The sequence below is a fragment of the Corvus cornix genome, chromosome 19, assembly GCF_000738735.6.
Source record: "Corvus cornix cornix isolate S_Up_H32 chromosome 19, ASM73873v5, whole genome shotgun sequence".
NCBI classification, from domain to species: Eukaryota; Metazoa; Chordata; class Aves; order Passeriformes; family Corvidae; genus Corvus; species Corvus cornix.
In genome coordinates, this window is record NC_046348.1 from 97,195 (window position 1) to 113,965 (window position 16,771).

At 50.7% G+C, this 16,771-nt stretch overlaps 2 protein-coding genes across 5 annotated transcripts; both read right to left on the reverse strand.

Annotated features, from left to right (window-relative positions):
• On the reverse strand, positions 1–16,736 carry LOC104695790 (fibrinogen-like protein 1-like protein). 4 transcript variants are annotated; one of them, XM_039562863.1, is made up of 6 exons: positions 16,546–16,736; positions 9,163–9,257; positions 4,036–4,174; positions 3,664–3,807; positions 2,124–2,189; positions 1–1,522 (listed from the first exon to the last, which is right to left on the reverse strand). In XM_039562863.1, exons 3-6 carry the CDS (start codon positions 4,037–4,039, stop codon positions 894–896), a joined length of 843 nt encoding a protein of 280 aa, XP_039418797.1. In that variant the 5' UTR covers positions 4,040–4,174; positions 9,163–9,257; positions 16,546–16,736; the 3' UTR covers positions 1–893. The 4 variants fall into 4 exon arrangements, with proteins under 4 accessions (XP_039418797.1, XP_019147658.3, XP_019147657.3 ...); XM_019292113.3 differs by lacking the exon at positions 16,546–16,736 and adding an exon at positions 16,414–16,539; XM_019292112.3 differs by lacking the exon at positions 16,546–16,736 and adding an exon at positions 14,576–16,539.
• LOC109146006 (fibrinogen-like protein 1-like protein) lies at positions 7,513–8,561 on the reverse strand. Its single transcript, XM_020584184.2, has one exon. The coding sequence runs from the start codon at positions 8,400–8,402 to the stop codon at positions 7,980–7,982; it is 423 nt and encodes a 140-aa protein (XP_020439773.2). The 5' UTR covers positions 8,403–8,561; the 3' UTR covers positions 7,513–7,979.
• Positions 16,737–16,771: the final 35 nt, after the last annotated feature.

Here is a 16,771-nt window from a genome sequence, read left to right on the forward strand (position 1 = left end):
TAGAAGAATTGTTTTCAATGATTTTTATTTGCTAGCTCATGCCTCTGTATTGATGAGGAAACAGCTCTCATCTCCCTGAGCCAAAGGCACTCCAGGACTCACATGCCACTGGAGGCAATTTTAGTACATAAATACCGTGGAGGTTGGAAGCTGGAATGGGTGGCATCTGCTGAAGGGTTCTGCCTTCAAAGATGAGGATGTATCATAGAATCATGAGGGTTGGAAAAGCCCTCTAAGATCATCAAGTCCAACTGTTCTACCAGCACTGACTCTGGGAAGTAATCATGGCCCTGGCTCAGGGAAAAGCTGAGCTGCAGTGGTGTAAACCCTCTAATGCATTAACCTCTTCGAGCACTTCAAAGGTCTGAAATAGACTTTCACAATTCAGACAGTTCTTTGAATACCAATTTATTTGACTATTTCACATCTATTAAGCCTTACATGCAGGAGGTTCAGAGTGAGAGGTTGACTGTGCACTTTAGTATCTTAGCAAGATCTTCAGCAAAAATTAGGTAGTTTTCCTGAAATTAAGGATGTAATTTAACTTACAAAGCCACAGAAGTCTACTGGGTTGACCATTTCACATGTTATGTGAAGCCCAGTACTGATCTGGAAACTTGTGAGTTTCCAAGAGACTGTTTCTATTATTAATGTAATTTAAATGATCTGACTCTGAACTAGAGGACACAGGCACAGCTGAGAAGTAGGGGAAATCTACAGGAGGAAGAAAAAGTGGAAAATGCCTTATTTTCTTCAGTAGCTACATATGACCAACCTCTGCAAAGACCCCCATGCACATTCCCATGACATACCCGGTTTGGTTTTGCTTTGTTTGAATTCTTTGGAGAGCGAGAATTAGCCCCAGGTTGGACAGCAAAGAAATGAAAATGCAACTAGCAGTAGGTGGTGGGTTTGATGAGGATGGCTGAGGCTCTGCAGTTCCCCTGGCACAGGCTGCCCCATGTCATGCCCCCTCTGAAGTTCAGACGCACAGAATAACACGCCGAGTACCACCACCCACCCCCGGAGCTGGTGGCACAGTTCCCGCTAGAAGTGTCCTGATCCCGATCTTTAGCAGAGAACTTCATGTTGTCGTGCATGGTCGTGGTGCCCTTGGAGGCCATGGCATCCTCTGCTGTCCCTGAGTGCGCTCCCAGCCTCAGCTGGTAGCCCTGGGACTCATCACCCAGGCTGAACAGGTTGTAGTCTGCGAACTTCATGTTATTTGAAGCATCCCAGATGGCAAACCTGACCTGGTAGACCTTCTGCCTGGTGATCTGGTGGATGTACTCGGTGCCCAGCCAGAACTCAGTGTGCACATTCCCAAAGCCGTGTTTGTAGGTGCTCCAGGATTCATCCCAGCTGACTGGTGTATCTCTGTGGTTCCTCTGGATGACGGTCCAGCCTCCATTCTCTCTGCTCATTTCACAGTAGACCACGATGGTTTGCATTCCTGTGGGCTGGATGATGTAGATGCCACTGGAGCTGCTGGCAGGGAGCTCGCTGCAGTCCTTGGGCCAACCTGGGACATGAGAGAATGTTGGAGGACCAACAGGCACAACACTCCAGTCTGCTGTCCCTGCAACCTGGCATCCACTGCATCCCTGGGGTCAGGAAAGAGGAAATCTCATTCCCTTAGCATTGGACCCTGTGGATGGCTGTGAAAGCCCAGCTTTGCTCGGAAGGGATATCCTCTGTGGACTTGTGGCTTGTAAGTAACGGCCGCAGAGTCCTCTGAGATCACAGAATCCCAGAATGGGTTGGCTTGGAAGTAATCTTAAAGCCCATCTTGTTCCACCCCCCTGCCACGGGCAGGGACACCTTCCACTAGACCAGGTTGCTCCAAGCCCTGTCCAACCTGGCCTTGGACACTTCCTGGGATGGGGCAGCCACAGGTTCTCTGGGCAACCTGTGCCAGATCCTCACCACCCTCATTGTCTGACATTTCTTTCCCATGTCCAAACTGACCCCACCCTCATTCAGTGGCCTTCATGTTTGGAGTAGCACATGGAGTTCTGCTGAGGCGCTGGGCTGGCTGCTCCCCAGGCTGATAGCCAACCTGCCACCACTCTGCCCTCATTCCCTACACCCCTCCCTGTTCCCTGGGGGATGTGGGTACTTACTTCTGTGGCTCTGTGCCTGCCGAGGGTCAGCTGCCTGGTTCTGCTGGATGATCCCTCCAGCTTCATCTGCATCAAGAAAACAAGGAATGAGAAGAGCAGCCCTGTGCCACAGCACAGAGGTAAGTCCAGCCCTCACAGGCTATTCTTTCCAGCACTGAGTTTTTTGTAGGACATTTCAATGATGACACTTGGCTCATTTTTCTTTCTGTGTGATAGTTTTTGGTTGGAAAATCTTCAAAAGGATCAGAGACTAGGAACAGGAATTCTGCAGCCATCAAGCAGCTGCATATTTGCTCCTCTCAGCAAGGAGCAGACGGCATACCTGAGTAGAACCACGGAATCGTGAATGATTTAGGTTGGAAGGGACCTTTAAAAGACCACCTAGCCCAATCCCCCTGCTATAAGCAGGGACATCCTCCACTAGAACAAGTTGCTCAGGGTAGTAGTGATGAGTACAAGGATGTACCAGAGAGAGAAGGATCAGGAGGATATAGACCATGGGTGCTCTCAGACCGAGATCAGACTGCTGAGAGCTGTTGCTGTTGAACCTGCTTTTCAGTGATGAAGGATTCATATGTTCATTCAATCCATAAAGAGCTCCAGAAACCTTCAGAGTGTGAAGGTGATGCCATGAAGATTTTTGCCTTTTCTTTTATACCCCTGTTATACTTTTTTACAATTTCTGTATTCCCAGTGCTTTTTCCCTACATTCTTGGACTTGTTTGTCAAGCTAAGAGACTAAACATTTTAGAAGCTTTGTAGCTAGGGATCAGTGTGCCCCAGACCCCAAGGTCCTCTCCAGAACACATTCTGTAAACTAAAATAGAACCATCCAGGGAAAGGCTCCTTGGGGATGGGGGCTCACTTGAGCCTCTCATTAAGGAATCTTTAATAGATATGCTAATTAGTAACACTTATAATGTTATACCCGATCTTTTAAGGGGTATTCAGCAGGGTGCATTTCAATGCACATCCTTAAAATAAATACCAAGATAAAATCCCTTTTCCCATTCTAACCATGTATGACTCTTGATTTTAAGACCAAGAAAAGGCATCAAAGGAGCTCACAGCTATGAGAGAACAATTCTCTGTTTAAGAGAAATCCCAGCACCCATCTCAGTAAGAATAGTTCCCCGAGAGCTTCTGGAATTGTGACCTCCATCAGTGGTTTGATGAGGTTTTGGGACTGTTTAGCCATGTGCAAGCTTCAGAAAGCATTCTGGTTAGTCACTTATACAAAGTCTCTCTGAAGTTTCAGGCCTGTGAATGGACTATACAAATATATGTGGGAAGAGAATAGATAAAGGAAGAGAAACAGTCTGTCTAGAAAAAGCTGCCACATGCAATCTTGTCAATAACAAAGAAGGTTGAATTACCAAATCTGGTGATGTTTGGTTAAGATATTAAATTAGAGGAAGATTTGATCAGGATCCTTTTATTTCCACAAGAGTATTTTCCACACCTCCCTTTCTGTGCAGAGGAGAGGGCTCCTGATGTTTGGATGAACAAAGTTTAGGGATGCAAGACAGAAAACACATACCAGGAAGAGGCCCATCAGAATGGATATTAATGATTTCATCCAAATCTGCTTTCAATCTTTCCAGGTTTTCGATGTGGAGAGCAAGAAGCGGGGATACAAGGGCCAGCATGGAGGTGAAGAACAGAGGACTGTAGTGACGAGCAGCTGGAGAAAGAAGATACACAGTGAATCCGGGAATGTGAATCCTCTGGAGGAGAACTGATGTGTTGGGTTGTGGGTATCACTGGTACATAAAGATACTCAGGAGCTAGTACAAGAGGGATAAACAAAGCACAGGGACCTAAGACCTTGGAAAGAAAGGCAGGGATGCCCAGCTGCACACAAAATTCACCCCATCCCATCCCATCCCATCCCATCCCATCCCACACTCACCCATGCTGTCTCTGTTGGGATCCTGTGGAGTTGGGGAGCTGAGTAGATCTGGTCTGGTGGCAGCATGGCCAACCCTGATGTTATATAGAGCTCATCGGTGAGGTGAAGCAGCTGATCAAATAGCGGTACTCACCCATTCCTGGAAATTTATGGTCTGTTTGTCCTCTGCAGGTACCTCTCATGTACCATCTGTCGTGTTTCTGTGGTAAGGGTTCCTAGCAAATAGCTGCTGGGGTTCACAACAGGATTCCACAACAGGATTCCACAAAACCAAGAAAAGTTCCTGGTAACGGTCCTACCAGGGCCATGGGAGGGGCCCCTGGGGTCAGCCAGCAGGTCAGGGGGAGGACCTGCTGGTGCCACTGAAGCACTGGATGAAAATGGGGACCGAAAGCAGAGGGAAAGAAAGAAGAGACTCCAGCCTGGTGCTGGGGATTTACCAAAACACCCTGCACAGATGCAGCTGCTGCCTGATGCACTGGCTTTCTCTCTCTCAGAAAGCATCCGGGCTGGGGTGATGCCCACACACACATACCATGGGGGAGAGTAGGTGAGCAGGTAAGCAGAGCCCTCCTGAGCCTGTTTCTCCCCCTCAGGACATAGGGGATAAGGGCAGGGAGTGTAGGGGAAGGGGCACTGCATGACCACCAGGTTTTTGCTCAGAGCTGCCACAAAGCATCCAGGGGTCAGGAATGACCCCTGGGAAAGGTTGTTGACCTTTGCCCCAGCCTTTGCTGATGGAGGGCACAAGGTATCTGTGTCTGCAGTCCAGCTCTGTTTATCAGTGAGGTGAGATAGTCAATCCAAACAGCAGAACTCGCCCGTTCCTGGAAATTCATGGTTTGTTTGCCTCCTTCCCCACACACCTTTTCTCACGTGCCAGCTGTTCTGCTTCTGTGATAAGAGTTCTCAGCTGCTGATGTTCACACAGAATTCCACAAAACCGACAAAAGCTACTGATAAGGGTTTTTCTTGGGGTTGTTAATACTTATGGGGTTTGAAGCCAAGCCATGTAGGGACATTCTGTCACCTGGCCAGGCCAGAAATCTCTGTTAGACACCCTCCAGGTCTGTCCACCTCACCTGGTGCATCACTCGAGGGGAAACTGTGCTCTGACATTACACATGGGATTCCACACACACAGAGAGCAGCAAAAAGGCCTTGTCCCCAGCCCTGACCCCTGCTTCCAGTGCCATATATAACCTGGGACTGTAGCATTTGTCTTAGACACATTTCTGGCAGCCCAATTTCAAAACAGATGAGAAAGGTCTCCCTAGCCCTTCCAGCAGCCCCCGCCCTATGCTACACAGGAGCAGGGCTGGCTCGCTGCACTCACCTGGGCACCAAGTGCAGCCCCAAAGCCGAGGTGCCAAGCTGTGCCTGACATCCCAAACTGTTGGCCCTGACTGCTGTTACCCCTCAGTGACATCTTCATCCTACAGCTATAAGGGAGGTCCCTGCAGCTGGGACCACATGGTGGTCCCCCCCCAAACACTGCTGGCCCTTGAAGAAGCAGTGACAAGGCATGGATGGTCTTGGAAGTGCGAGCCCAGCCAGGGTATCTGGAGGTCATAAGGAGAGCTGAATTATGGAAGGAGGAAGAAGAAGGGACCGAGCCCCCCCCACATGGTGACCTGCATCTGTCCCTTGCTCCTACCCTGCCCTCACTGTGGGACCTGCTGCCCAGGGAACCATCATCTCCCAGCACAGGGAGTGCACTGGAGCCAGATGGACACCCAGCGCTGGTGATGGACACCCAGTTCCACCAGGACCACAGCAGGAGCTGGAGGTCAGACGGCAGCTCAGGGGGGAGGACCTGCTGGTGCCGCCCAAGCACTGGATGAAAATGGGGACTGAAAGCAGAAGGGAAGAAGGAGGAGACAGAGGCTCAGTGCTGAGGATTTATCAAAACACCTTGCACAGATGTGACCCAATAGCTGCTGCCTGATACACTGGCCACGAGAGAATGGAGATGTTCTCTCAGAGAGTACCTGGGCTGGGGTGATGCCCACCCACACACAATGGGGGAGAGCAGGTTGGCAGAGCCCTCCTGAGACTGTTGTGGAAGGGGTACTGTATAACACATCCCGGCAGAGAGCTCAGAGCTGCCACAAAGCATCTAGGGATTAGGGATGGCCCCTGGGAAAGGTTGTTGACCTCAACCCCAGCCTTTGCTGATGGAGAGCACAAGGCATCTGTGTCTGGAGCCCAGCTCTGGAGCTGATGTCTGGGCAGCTCTGCAGGGAGGAGGCTGAGACAGATCCAGCTGTCACAGAGGTGTTGTGTCATGCCGGGAGCCGGGGACTTTTGACAAACCACTTCCCATAGGTGTTATTCTCTTTGATCTCCAGATGACCCTAGTCTTCCTTCCAGTTCATGCTGCAGCCCATCTGTTTGCCTTTCCCCCTCCTTCAGCGATTTTATTGACCTGCAGCAGTTGGTACATCTCCAGGAAGATTTTAACTCCTGGGCAGGTCAAATGAATTGCAGGTGATAAACGCCCCACAGCTGGGAGATTTGGATTACTTTATTTTTCCTCAAGATAAAATCTTGAGGCCTCTTAGTATAATCTTGAGCAAAGACAAGCCACCAGATGGGCACACAATGATTAATGATGTGAGACAATGTGCTCACACAGAGGAGGTGTGTGTAGGGACAGACTTGGGAGTGAAGGGGCCCAGCATGGACTCGGGAGCAGCAGGACTGGCCAGCAGCACGGTGGTGATGGATGAGTCCTCCTCCTCTTTCTCATGGCTCCTTTCCTGCAGGACTTGCAGCTCCAGGGGATACAAGAAGAAATCCAAGCTGGGGGACAGCCGTGGAGACCAAGGGAGTGGGAACGGATGAATGTGTCCAGCATCCATCCCACTCCTTTCCACCCTGCCATTTCTTTCCAGTTTGCTGCTGCTGCTGGGCTGCTTCCTGCATTCCTGTGAGCTGCATCTTCTGCACCTGGAGCACCAGGTCTTAAACAACAAGCTCAAGTGCAGGGCTTTGAACTATTTGCTCTGGATGTCCTTACACAGATTTACTTCTTTCCCATAAAAACATCCTTTTGCCTCTAGACCTATAGAAACCCCCCCCCCCCAACCACTTTTAGGAGAAACATGAGAAAATGTAAGCACAGGCTGTCCCAAAGCTGCAGCTCCCACTACCCTGGGAGCCCCCTGCTCCTGACTGTGCCCTGGCTCTGCCTTTCCTGCTCAGGCATCCCAAGGGCTGCCCAGGGATCTTGATGGTGATGGGCACTTTCCTCCCCAGGGTTCCAGGCTGGGGCACCCTGGCTTCACCGGGACCTTGTCCTCCTGCCCACCGTGGTGGGTGCCTGGGCCCAGTATGTGCGACCAGTTCCTAGGGTGGTGAGTGTGGGCACTGGGGAACAGCCAGGTTGGGGTGCAGCTACAGGGAGTGGTGGTACAACAGGTGTGAGAACATCCTGCTCAATGCTGTACGGAAAATCACGCTATGCAAAGCCAATGTCCATAAAGGAGACAGAGGAGTCCTGCAACTTTATTTGAATAAAGGGAGAGAGTCCACTGGGGCACATGCCCACGGGGTTTTCCCTCTCAAGGTTTTGGAGGACGCAGCCTCCTTCAGTCCTAAACTCCCGGCCGCATGTTGCTGTTGCCTGAATGATTTTTGCTTTTATATATTCTCTATATTCTTTACATATATATTCTAGTTCTATTGTTGTATAGTTACACAGTTCCTAGCTAGCCCCAGTACGTTTCCCCACCCTGATAGGCAGAAAGACAAAGCATATTCCAAGGCCCCTATCCTATCTTGGTTCTTCCTGGGAACCAAGGTTGAGACCAGCTCTTTGAGACACATTTTCATAAACAACGTTTAGTTCCCATCTGCGGGGGGGGATTTGGAAAGGGGTTGAACTGGGAAGAAATTCCCTCACCACTTACGCTCCTAGTTGGTGATTTTCGTCAGTTATGCTAATTTGCCCCGGAGCTGGTGGCACAGTTCCCGCTAGAAGTGTCCTGACCCCGATCTTTAGCAGAGAACTTCATGTTGTCGTGCATGGTCGTGGTGCCCTTGGAGGCCATGGCATCCTCTGCTGTCCCTGAGTGCGCTCCCAGCCACAGCTGGTAGCCCTGGGACTCATCACCCAGGCTGAACAGGTTGTAGTCTGCGAACTTCATGTCATTTGAAGCATCCCAGATGGCAAACCTGACCCAGATGGTAGACCTTCTGCCTGGTGATCTGGTGGATGTACTTGGTGCCCAGCCAAACTCGGTGTGCCCGTTCCCAAAGCTGTACTTGTAGGTGCTCCAAGACTCATTCCAGAGGATTGCTGAGCTCTGATGGTTCCTCTGGATAACAGCCCTGTCTGCCCCGTTCATCTCAGAGTACACCATGATGGGAGGCAGTCCTGTGGGTTGGATGATGTAGACGCCACTGGGGCTGCCAGCAGGGAGCTCGCTGCAGTCTCTGGGCCAGCCTGGGGCAGGACAGAGGAGGATTGAACAAGCCCAAGGCACAGACAGACCTGTGGCTGACTCTGCAAGACCAAGACATCACCAAGCCCTGCCTGCCCAAAGAGCACAGATCAGGCAAACCCCATCCTCACCTGAGCATAAAACGCCCGCGTCCTCATCGTGCCCACAGTTGCACTCTTCCCCATGCCCGCAATGAGCACTCACTGAGGACTCTCTCCAGCCCATTGCAGTTAATGTCGTCCAGCCAGAGAGTCCCAGATCCTCTCCCAAACTAAACGCTGCCCAGGGCTGATACTGCGTTTCCCCCAGCCAAGCTGCCTACACACCACAGAAGCATCCGTCATGTCCCAGGAGTCATCACACACCGTTGCCCACATGCTGCTGTACCAAACCTCTATCTGTCCCAAGTACTGGTTGGAGCCATTCACCAATCCTGCAAGTCCTCGGAGAAAAAGGCCTCAAGGAGCTGTCAGTGTGCAGACACAGACACCATGAACAGGCTTGAGCAGAGGCAGGTCTGAACACGACTTTAGAAAGACAGAGTCAGCACCAGATTGAGTGTGACAAAGCGGATCAAGGAGGGATTTAACAGGAGTTAAATGAAAAATGTTAGCCAAGTTCTCCATCCTTTTTTCTCCCTTATATCCATGTAAGCATGGTGATGAGCTTCGGTACTTACCTTCCTGGAGTCATCAACATCTGCACATCATTGTTCTCCACCTGCACCTGGCCAGGTTTGTGATGTCACCCCTTGGCACAGAAAGCACAAGGTCACTGCAGGGACACAAGGACATTTGAGTTTGCCAGTATTAGTTGTAAAATCCAGTTCTCCAGATGAATCCTCGTTATTCCAAACCCAAGGATGGAAAAAATGAGATGACACAGATGTCTTCCCATCATCCTGGAGACATCTTCCAAATAGGTACTTCTAACACCCTTTAAAGCCAGGGAGTTTTTCATATGCACTCACAGCGAGTGAAGCCCCACGGCAATGCGGATGCCAGGACTCATCAGTTCAGCAGAACAGCACTTGGTTTGTGGTGCTGCAACACTCAACAACAGCATCTTCTTCCCTCTGCCCATAGCTTGGAAATATTTTGAGGTCAAGGCTACTCGTCTCATGAAGTACCTTCCCAGGTGTTAGGCAGCAAAGTGACTTTTCTTCCTACCCTGTCCTAGTAATTTTTCTGTGGCTACAGGCTTGGCAGGTCTCAAACAGCCCCAATGACGGCAATTACTGCCCCTTCCAGTTTCCCACACCACAGGGAAAAGCCTGCAGGTCCTCTCTAAACTTTCCTCAGGAGGAATTCAGCAGTGTCGTGGTCTAGCCCCATGGCCCCACAGTGGCAAGAAGTGATGGGTGGCCTAGGAGAGGCTCTGGTGCCTGGGGAACCTGAAGCAATTCTTCAGCAGCAACCTGGACCCCATGCCAGGAGGATGGGGTCACCAAGCTTCCCCAAAAAGGGAAAACTGATGGAATCGCAGCTTGACACTGTCTCCCCTTGGCCAGCATGGAGTGCTGCAGGGAGAGCTGTGGAATTGGGCCCTTGGATGGCCGTCTCCGGCTTCTCCCAGTTCCCCAGTCACAGAAACACAGCGCATGTGAAGGAGCTTCCCTGCCCATTCCCCAGCCTAAAATAAAATCCTGGTTTTAGGCCAGAGCAATTTCTTACCATGTAGGGGACAGCAAAGAGAGGGGAGAGGACCCTTTCCCAAAGGGATCCTTGGGTACCAAAGGAAAGGTGGTCTGGTCAGATGCAAAGGCCACCTCTAGGCCCAGAAGTGCCCACAGCACCCTACTTGTTGCCCATATGGGTACAAAGGAGCTCCCAGCAGATGGGAGGATGCCCCGTGGCTGTGTCTGACCCAAGGCAGGATTTCCCCTTGAAGACACACAACTGCAAGCGTTTCCTACCAGGAATTTGGGAAGATTGGAGTTGAGCTGCTGAATAGGGTTTGGCTGTTGCACACTCTTGGTGCAGCTGCCTGTGCTGCAGTGCCAGTCCCAAACCCTTGACTCAGGAGCTACCAAAATGTGCTAACAGGGATGGCATTACTGTCTCTGATAGTGAAACTGTGACCAAGAATATATAAGGATGTATATTTACATCTGGGATGGCCATGTACTGCCCGAGCAAAACCACCAGCCCAAAAACATGCTTCAGGCTCACAGGTATGGAGTAAAGCTAGAGCCTTTTGGTCCAGTTCAAGTGCTCACTGATGTTGGAAAGAAACAAGATTCCATCCGGCATCTGGATTAACTTCAGGCTGGAGCTGGAGAGCTGACTTGGAGTCACCTGGGGATGTCATCACCCGCAGCAAAGAGCATCTACAGGTATCCCATGGAATCTGCACCTGTTGTGTGTGCTATGAGCCAGGAGCTGGACAGTGCTCACTACCTCACTGGGAGAGGGTCAGTGATGCTGGGGATGTTTGGGCACATTCCCTGGAAGCCTGTTGTTTTCCCACCCCTGAGAGCTCCTCAGGTGCTGCTCTGCCCACCCCACCAGGGCCTGCCTGGCAGGGACACGATGTCACCTCAGCACCGGGCAGGCAGCCAGTTCCACTGGAGTGATTGACTGAAATCAGTTAGGGAAAACAGTGACAGAAATTTTATCATAGTCTCCTTGGAATATATCGAAGCAGCATCAGGCTTCTAACAGGGTAAGTACCGTAAGCTGTCCTGCACAGGGGAGCAGTAATGGGATATGGCTTTATGCAGAAGATGGTTTGATGTATCTGGGCCACTGCTAACTAAATCCTCCCAGAAGTCCCCTCTCTGTGGCTCTTCCAGATCCTCCAGCATTAATCAGCTCTCCTTTTTCTCTGAAAGACACAAGGCAATAGGCTGCTTGCAGCTCCAAATGCAAAGCCCTGCGGGAGCTCCCCTCTGGGGAGCATCAGTGGGGACAGCAGGTGGCAGCCTCAGCCACCCACCCACAGCTGTGTCCTGCTCCCAAGTCCTGTGTTATTTATGGAGGCCCTTGCCAGCACAATGCCCAGACAGCTGGCACGAAGTCTAGCATTGTGTGGTCCGGCAGGCATTGGGATGAGGGCAATCCCTGGTTTTGGATCCTGGCAGCTACCTCGGGTGAGGGGAGAGGCATGTTATGACCCGCATGGTCAAAGTCACATTTATGATCAAACTGACCTTGGAGCACGTGGGGCAGAGTTGGCTTCTGCTGGTTCACTAGCCCAGAGGAGCAGCATGGGGTAACTGGGAAGTCTGGATTGCCATGGGAAGGATGGGGAAACTGAGAAATTGCTTTATGGTGTAGGAACACATGAGGAAACAGTTTTCAAGCACAGATCCCAAGAACAGCTGACAGATCAGCAGGACGCTGTGCCCAGAGATTGGGCACACTGACTCCCTCCTGTGTAAGTACAGAGAGAGTCAATGACCCAGAGAAGGGCTTTGCAAACCACCAGGTCAAACACCTCCAAGTGTGTTCGGAAGCTGCTGAGAAAATCATCAATGCAGCACTTCCTCAGGTGCCCTCAGGCCAGGCAAGCCGGGGCAGGAGCCAGACCAGCAGCATGGCCAGCCTGAACAGACCCATGTGTCACCTCTCCCACCACTCACCATCTCCTCACTCCTCTGGGTCACCAACTCCTCAGTCTTGCTCTCTAAACACGCATGTACCAGACTTGCAAATCTGCTTGTCTCTGAAGAGGGAAAATCTGGGAACATCCCCAGGGACGCAGCTTCATCTCCTACCTGTATTCAATTCATTTGCTCAGATAAATCCCCTTAGCTCCACCAGGGTTTAACAGAAGTGGAAGGTTATTTTAACTGAGTCCAAATGCTTCTCTTTTTCCTCTATGTACACCTTTCAACTTTAGAACAGCTCTTTTAAGTCCCAGTTCTTCTTAACCAGCCTTCAGCCAGAGCCAGGCATCAAAGGAAAGACTGTCCAGCCAGGAGAGCAGGCCACCTTTTCGTCTGCAAGTTTGCAAAAGCATCACAAGACAACAAATTAAATCTCCAACTAATGCAAATATTTCATGCTGAAAGGGTTTTTCTACAGCATCCAGTCTGAGGAAGGTCTCGGGTGTGTGCCTGTACATGGGTTTATCTCTTTGTTCATACTCAGATGGCATCTGGCAGCTGTGATGTAAAGGCACAGGTCTTTTTTATCCACAAAGAAGTACTTGGAAAGAAGTTCTTAAGGTTGCAAACATTTGAAGAACAACAAAGTTTTCCATCCTTAAGTGACCAAGAAATAACTGACAACTTCAGTTCAGCCTTATACAACCATAAGCATTTGCAAAGTTAAAGATCACAAAGCATATACTAAGGAACAGAATTTCAAGAGGGGCATTTTTAGAATTGCTTATGTGGTTTTAAAGAGAAAAGAGGTTCATTCCCCAAAGGAGTTTATGGCTTTACAGCATGACTACAACCATCAGTTTTTGGAGTGCTGAACAGAGCATTGTGACAGCACTTTTCACTGTGGGACTCTGCTTCTACACTAAAAATAATCCCGAGAAGTTTGCTTTCCTGCTTTTAAGGTTAGACCTTTCCCTAGAAGATTCCCCACTCCAGGGATGTTCTTATTTAAGATGGTCTTTCTGGTTGGATCTCTTTGGGCCCAGCTATCTCCAGATTTAGAAGCTCTGTTAAAGTATATCTAAGACCTGAAGCCTCTCTGCAGGTGCTCTCTGCAGCACCACTTTCCTAACACCAACACTGATGATCATCTTCTGAGTAGAACAGTAAAGGGAAGAACTTTGAAGCTGCAGCCCCAGACGGACACCTGGGAGCTGAGGTACATCAGCTTGTGCTCAAGGAGGTGACATTGACTGATGTGTTTGTTTATGCCTTGTGGAGAGACACCTGAGATGGGTTTAACAATGGATTTCCTTGATGGGTTGGACATTTTGCTTAGCAAACAGATCGTTTCCCAATCATCCCAAGAGTGAAAGCCATTCTAAGTGTCTCCTGCTCTGTAATGGCACAGCCAAGTTTGCAGTAACCCAGATTTAGATCCCAAGTTCTTGCTGATTATCTCCAGTGACCTCTGTGAAGGGCTGAGTATTGCAGATGGCTCCAAGCACCCTTCCAGGAGCTGTGCCCCTTCCTCAGCTCCACTGTTCCTTCTTCAAGCAGAAAAATGTGCCCACTGAGAACATTACCTCCTAAAGACCGAAGGCAAATGAGTGTGGGATGGGAGACGGAGACAGGGCACAGCCCCTGAGCTGGGCCGGGAAGAGGCCAGAGAGCCCCAGGCAGGACAATGATGACTTGGGGAGGCTGGTGAAGGCAAGGGAGGATGGGAGGGGAAGGAAAAGAGCAGTTGACGGCTGTAAGTGAGGAGCAGGGGGTCCAACAGTGATTTCCATCATGCCCTCCCTGCTGGAATGCTAAAGGCACCAGCCATGGCTGGGAAGAGGCAGCCAGTGGTAAGGTTTCATGACAGTGGGCTCCATCCTCACAAAGACCTTTTCACCTGGCTGTGATTAAAGCCTTCACAACTGGAGGAGCTGAAGCTGCATGGACCTTGCATCTCCAGGTCCTCTGTGGTGATAACTCCTTGACAGTGACACCAACCCATTGCTGGAGTTTGCGCCATCAATACACACCCAGGAACACCTGCCTGCTGAGCAGATACTGTTCTCACAGCTCACCACTCCAGCTTTAGTATCTCCCAGAACAGGACAGACCACCAGACCGTGCAAACGTGGCCATTTCCCTCCCCAGCAGGGCCAAACAAGCAGCCCATGATGGGATTTTCCTCTTCAGCCAATCTCTGGTGCATCTGGAGAACAGCTGCACACACTGTCCAAATGCAGGACTGCCATCTCCTGGGCACTGGGAGACAGTATGCAACAGCCTTGGAAAATCATCCTGGAGTAACTCAGAGGTCTTGAGGCTGAGAAGCCGCTGTGATGGGCAGGTACGGCCCATGAAGAGAAACCTAACCTTTGGGTGCCTCAGCAGCTGCAGGGTCAATGAAAAGCTCTCTGGTCAGTGTACGTTTAACCTGTGCCAGGAATTACACACAATTTCCCAGCCTGAAAAATGACTGGGGGACACCAGACCTTCACCAGTCCTGCACCAGTCCTGCACCGACACTGGAAGGTTGCCATACCTCAGATCCCAATGGTTTGCCAAGGAGGAACAGGCACATGGCTCCATGGTGGATGTGCAGGGACAGGCAGCTCACCCTTCCATCCCTCCCTTTGGTCCTGCCTCCCTCAAGTCCCTGCCCTCCCTCCAGCTCCCCAAAGGCTGTTTCCTGCCCAAGGACTAGCCCTGTGCCTGCCACTCCCCGGGGTCAGACCCCTGATGTGTCCCCACAGTGTTGGAGCTGCAGAGGGGCCATATTCACTCAACACTGCCTTTCAGCTGAGCATGCTCTTCTCAAATTATACTGCTCCCCAAATTCTCCCTCAGTTCATTACTCCAGTTTTCCTTCTCCTGCCCCCTTTGCCCTGCAGCCCAGAGAGGCAGACATACACCACGTAGAATTTCAGCTCAAATACTCTAATTTCTGACAAAATGACATGGAATGAAGCCAAGCTCTATGTGAAGTACCACAAGAACCTGTTTCACTGGCTGTGAGCTAACTGTGCTTTCAAGCTACTCCTACAGCACCTTACAGGGGTAATGGGAATCCTCAACAACCATTTTTACACTCACTGATGGATTTATGGCACTAAATATCTGTTCTATCTGTTATCTGGGTACTAAACAGAATCCCAGAATCATGGTATGAGATGGGTTGTGTTGGAAGGGACTTTAAAGATCATCTTGTTCCATCCCCTGTCACTACACCAGTTTGCTCCAAGCCCTGTCCAGCCTAGCCTTGGACACTTCCAGGGATGGGGCATAACTTCACTGGGAACATGTTCCATTGCAGCAAAATACTACTACTACTACTACCACCACCACCACCAACAGCATGAGTGGACACTTACGTTACAGCATTACCATTCTTTCCTGCCTGTTTACAATGCTATGGAAAATACAGTGGATTTTTGACTCCAGCAGACACTGTGCTCTGTGCTCCGTTATGCAACTGGTGTGTTCCAGGGATACTCACAGCACAAACTTCTTCTCAAGATTACACAACACCTCAAATGAGTGTGCACCCAGGGAAGTTAACTGCTTTTAATACTTCACCAGCAGAAATGATGGGATCCTCATTCCCATAAAGCAATCTGGTAAACACACAATAATAATCTGATGATTACATCTACAATCTAGAGAATATTGTGCGAGATCCAGTTACTCTCCTATCTGCTAGGGAAACGAATAACACCATTAATTTTGTTGTTCCAAAGCATAACTGGTCCCGTTCATACATCCCCTTGGGTCAAATCACCCAGCATAAACAGCCCTCCCCATGCAGGGGGGAATCTGAGCATCCATCTGCCTGACACAGGGCACGGTTAGACTGGGTACTGGGAAAAATTCTTCCTTGTGAGAATGGTGAGGCCTTGGCACAGGTTGCCCAGAAAAGCTGTGGCTGACCCATCCCTGGAAGTATCCAAGGCAAGGCTGAATGGGACTTGGTGCAACTTGGTCTAGTGGAAGGCATCCCTGCCCATGGCAGGGGTTGGAACAAGATATCTTTAACCCCCCTTCCAACCCAAACCATTTTGGGATTCTATGACTCTAAGCAGTTTGCCAGGGCTGCTGCTTCTCATCCCGAAGCAGCCACAACAGGGCTGTAAAAAGCAGACCTAGTCCTCAGGGCCATGAACAGCAGAAACTCAGGATCCCTGGAACACATTTGCACATTAAACACAAATCCGCTTTCACAATCCCTGGGAAAGAAGTATGAGGTCACAGCTTCTGCTCTGACTGCTTTAGGCAGGCAGTGCTCGAGCTGCTGCCCCTCCAATCCCCGGTAAACGTTCATGCCACAAAAAACTCCCCAGACAACTTTTCTTATAAAGAAAAAAATAAACCACATAAACTCACAAAACCCACTCCACAACTCTCGAATTTTTGTCTTCCCTCCAATCCCAGAAGCAGCACCCACGGCCTGGCTGGGCCTCGCTCCCCACTACCCTACAGTCCCCAGGCCGCGGTTCCCGCCTCCTCCTCCCTCACCCGCCCCGGAGGCCGGCCCGCCAGAGCCGCCGCTCCACTTCCCCGCACAGCGGAGAGACCCGGCGCCAAGGGGGCACCGAGGAGACGGTGAAAGGCCGCGCCGGCGGGCCCGGCCCGGGGCTTCCGGAGAGGGAGGCGGCAGCCGCCACACAAACCCCCACAATGCCCCGCGCCAGGCGCGGAGGACAAAGCCCGGCGGGCGGCCCCGCCGCGGTACCCGGATGGG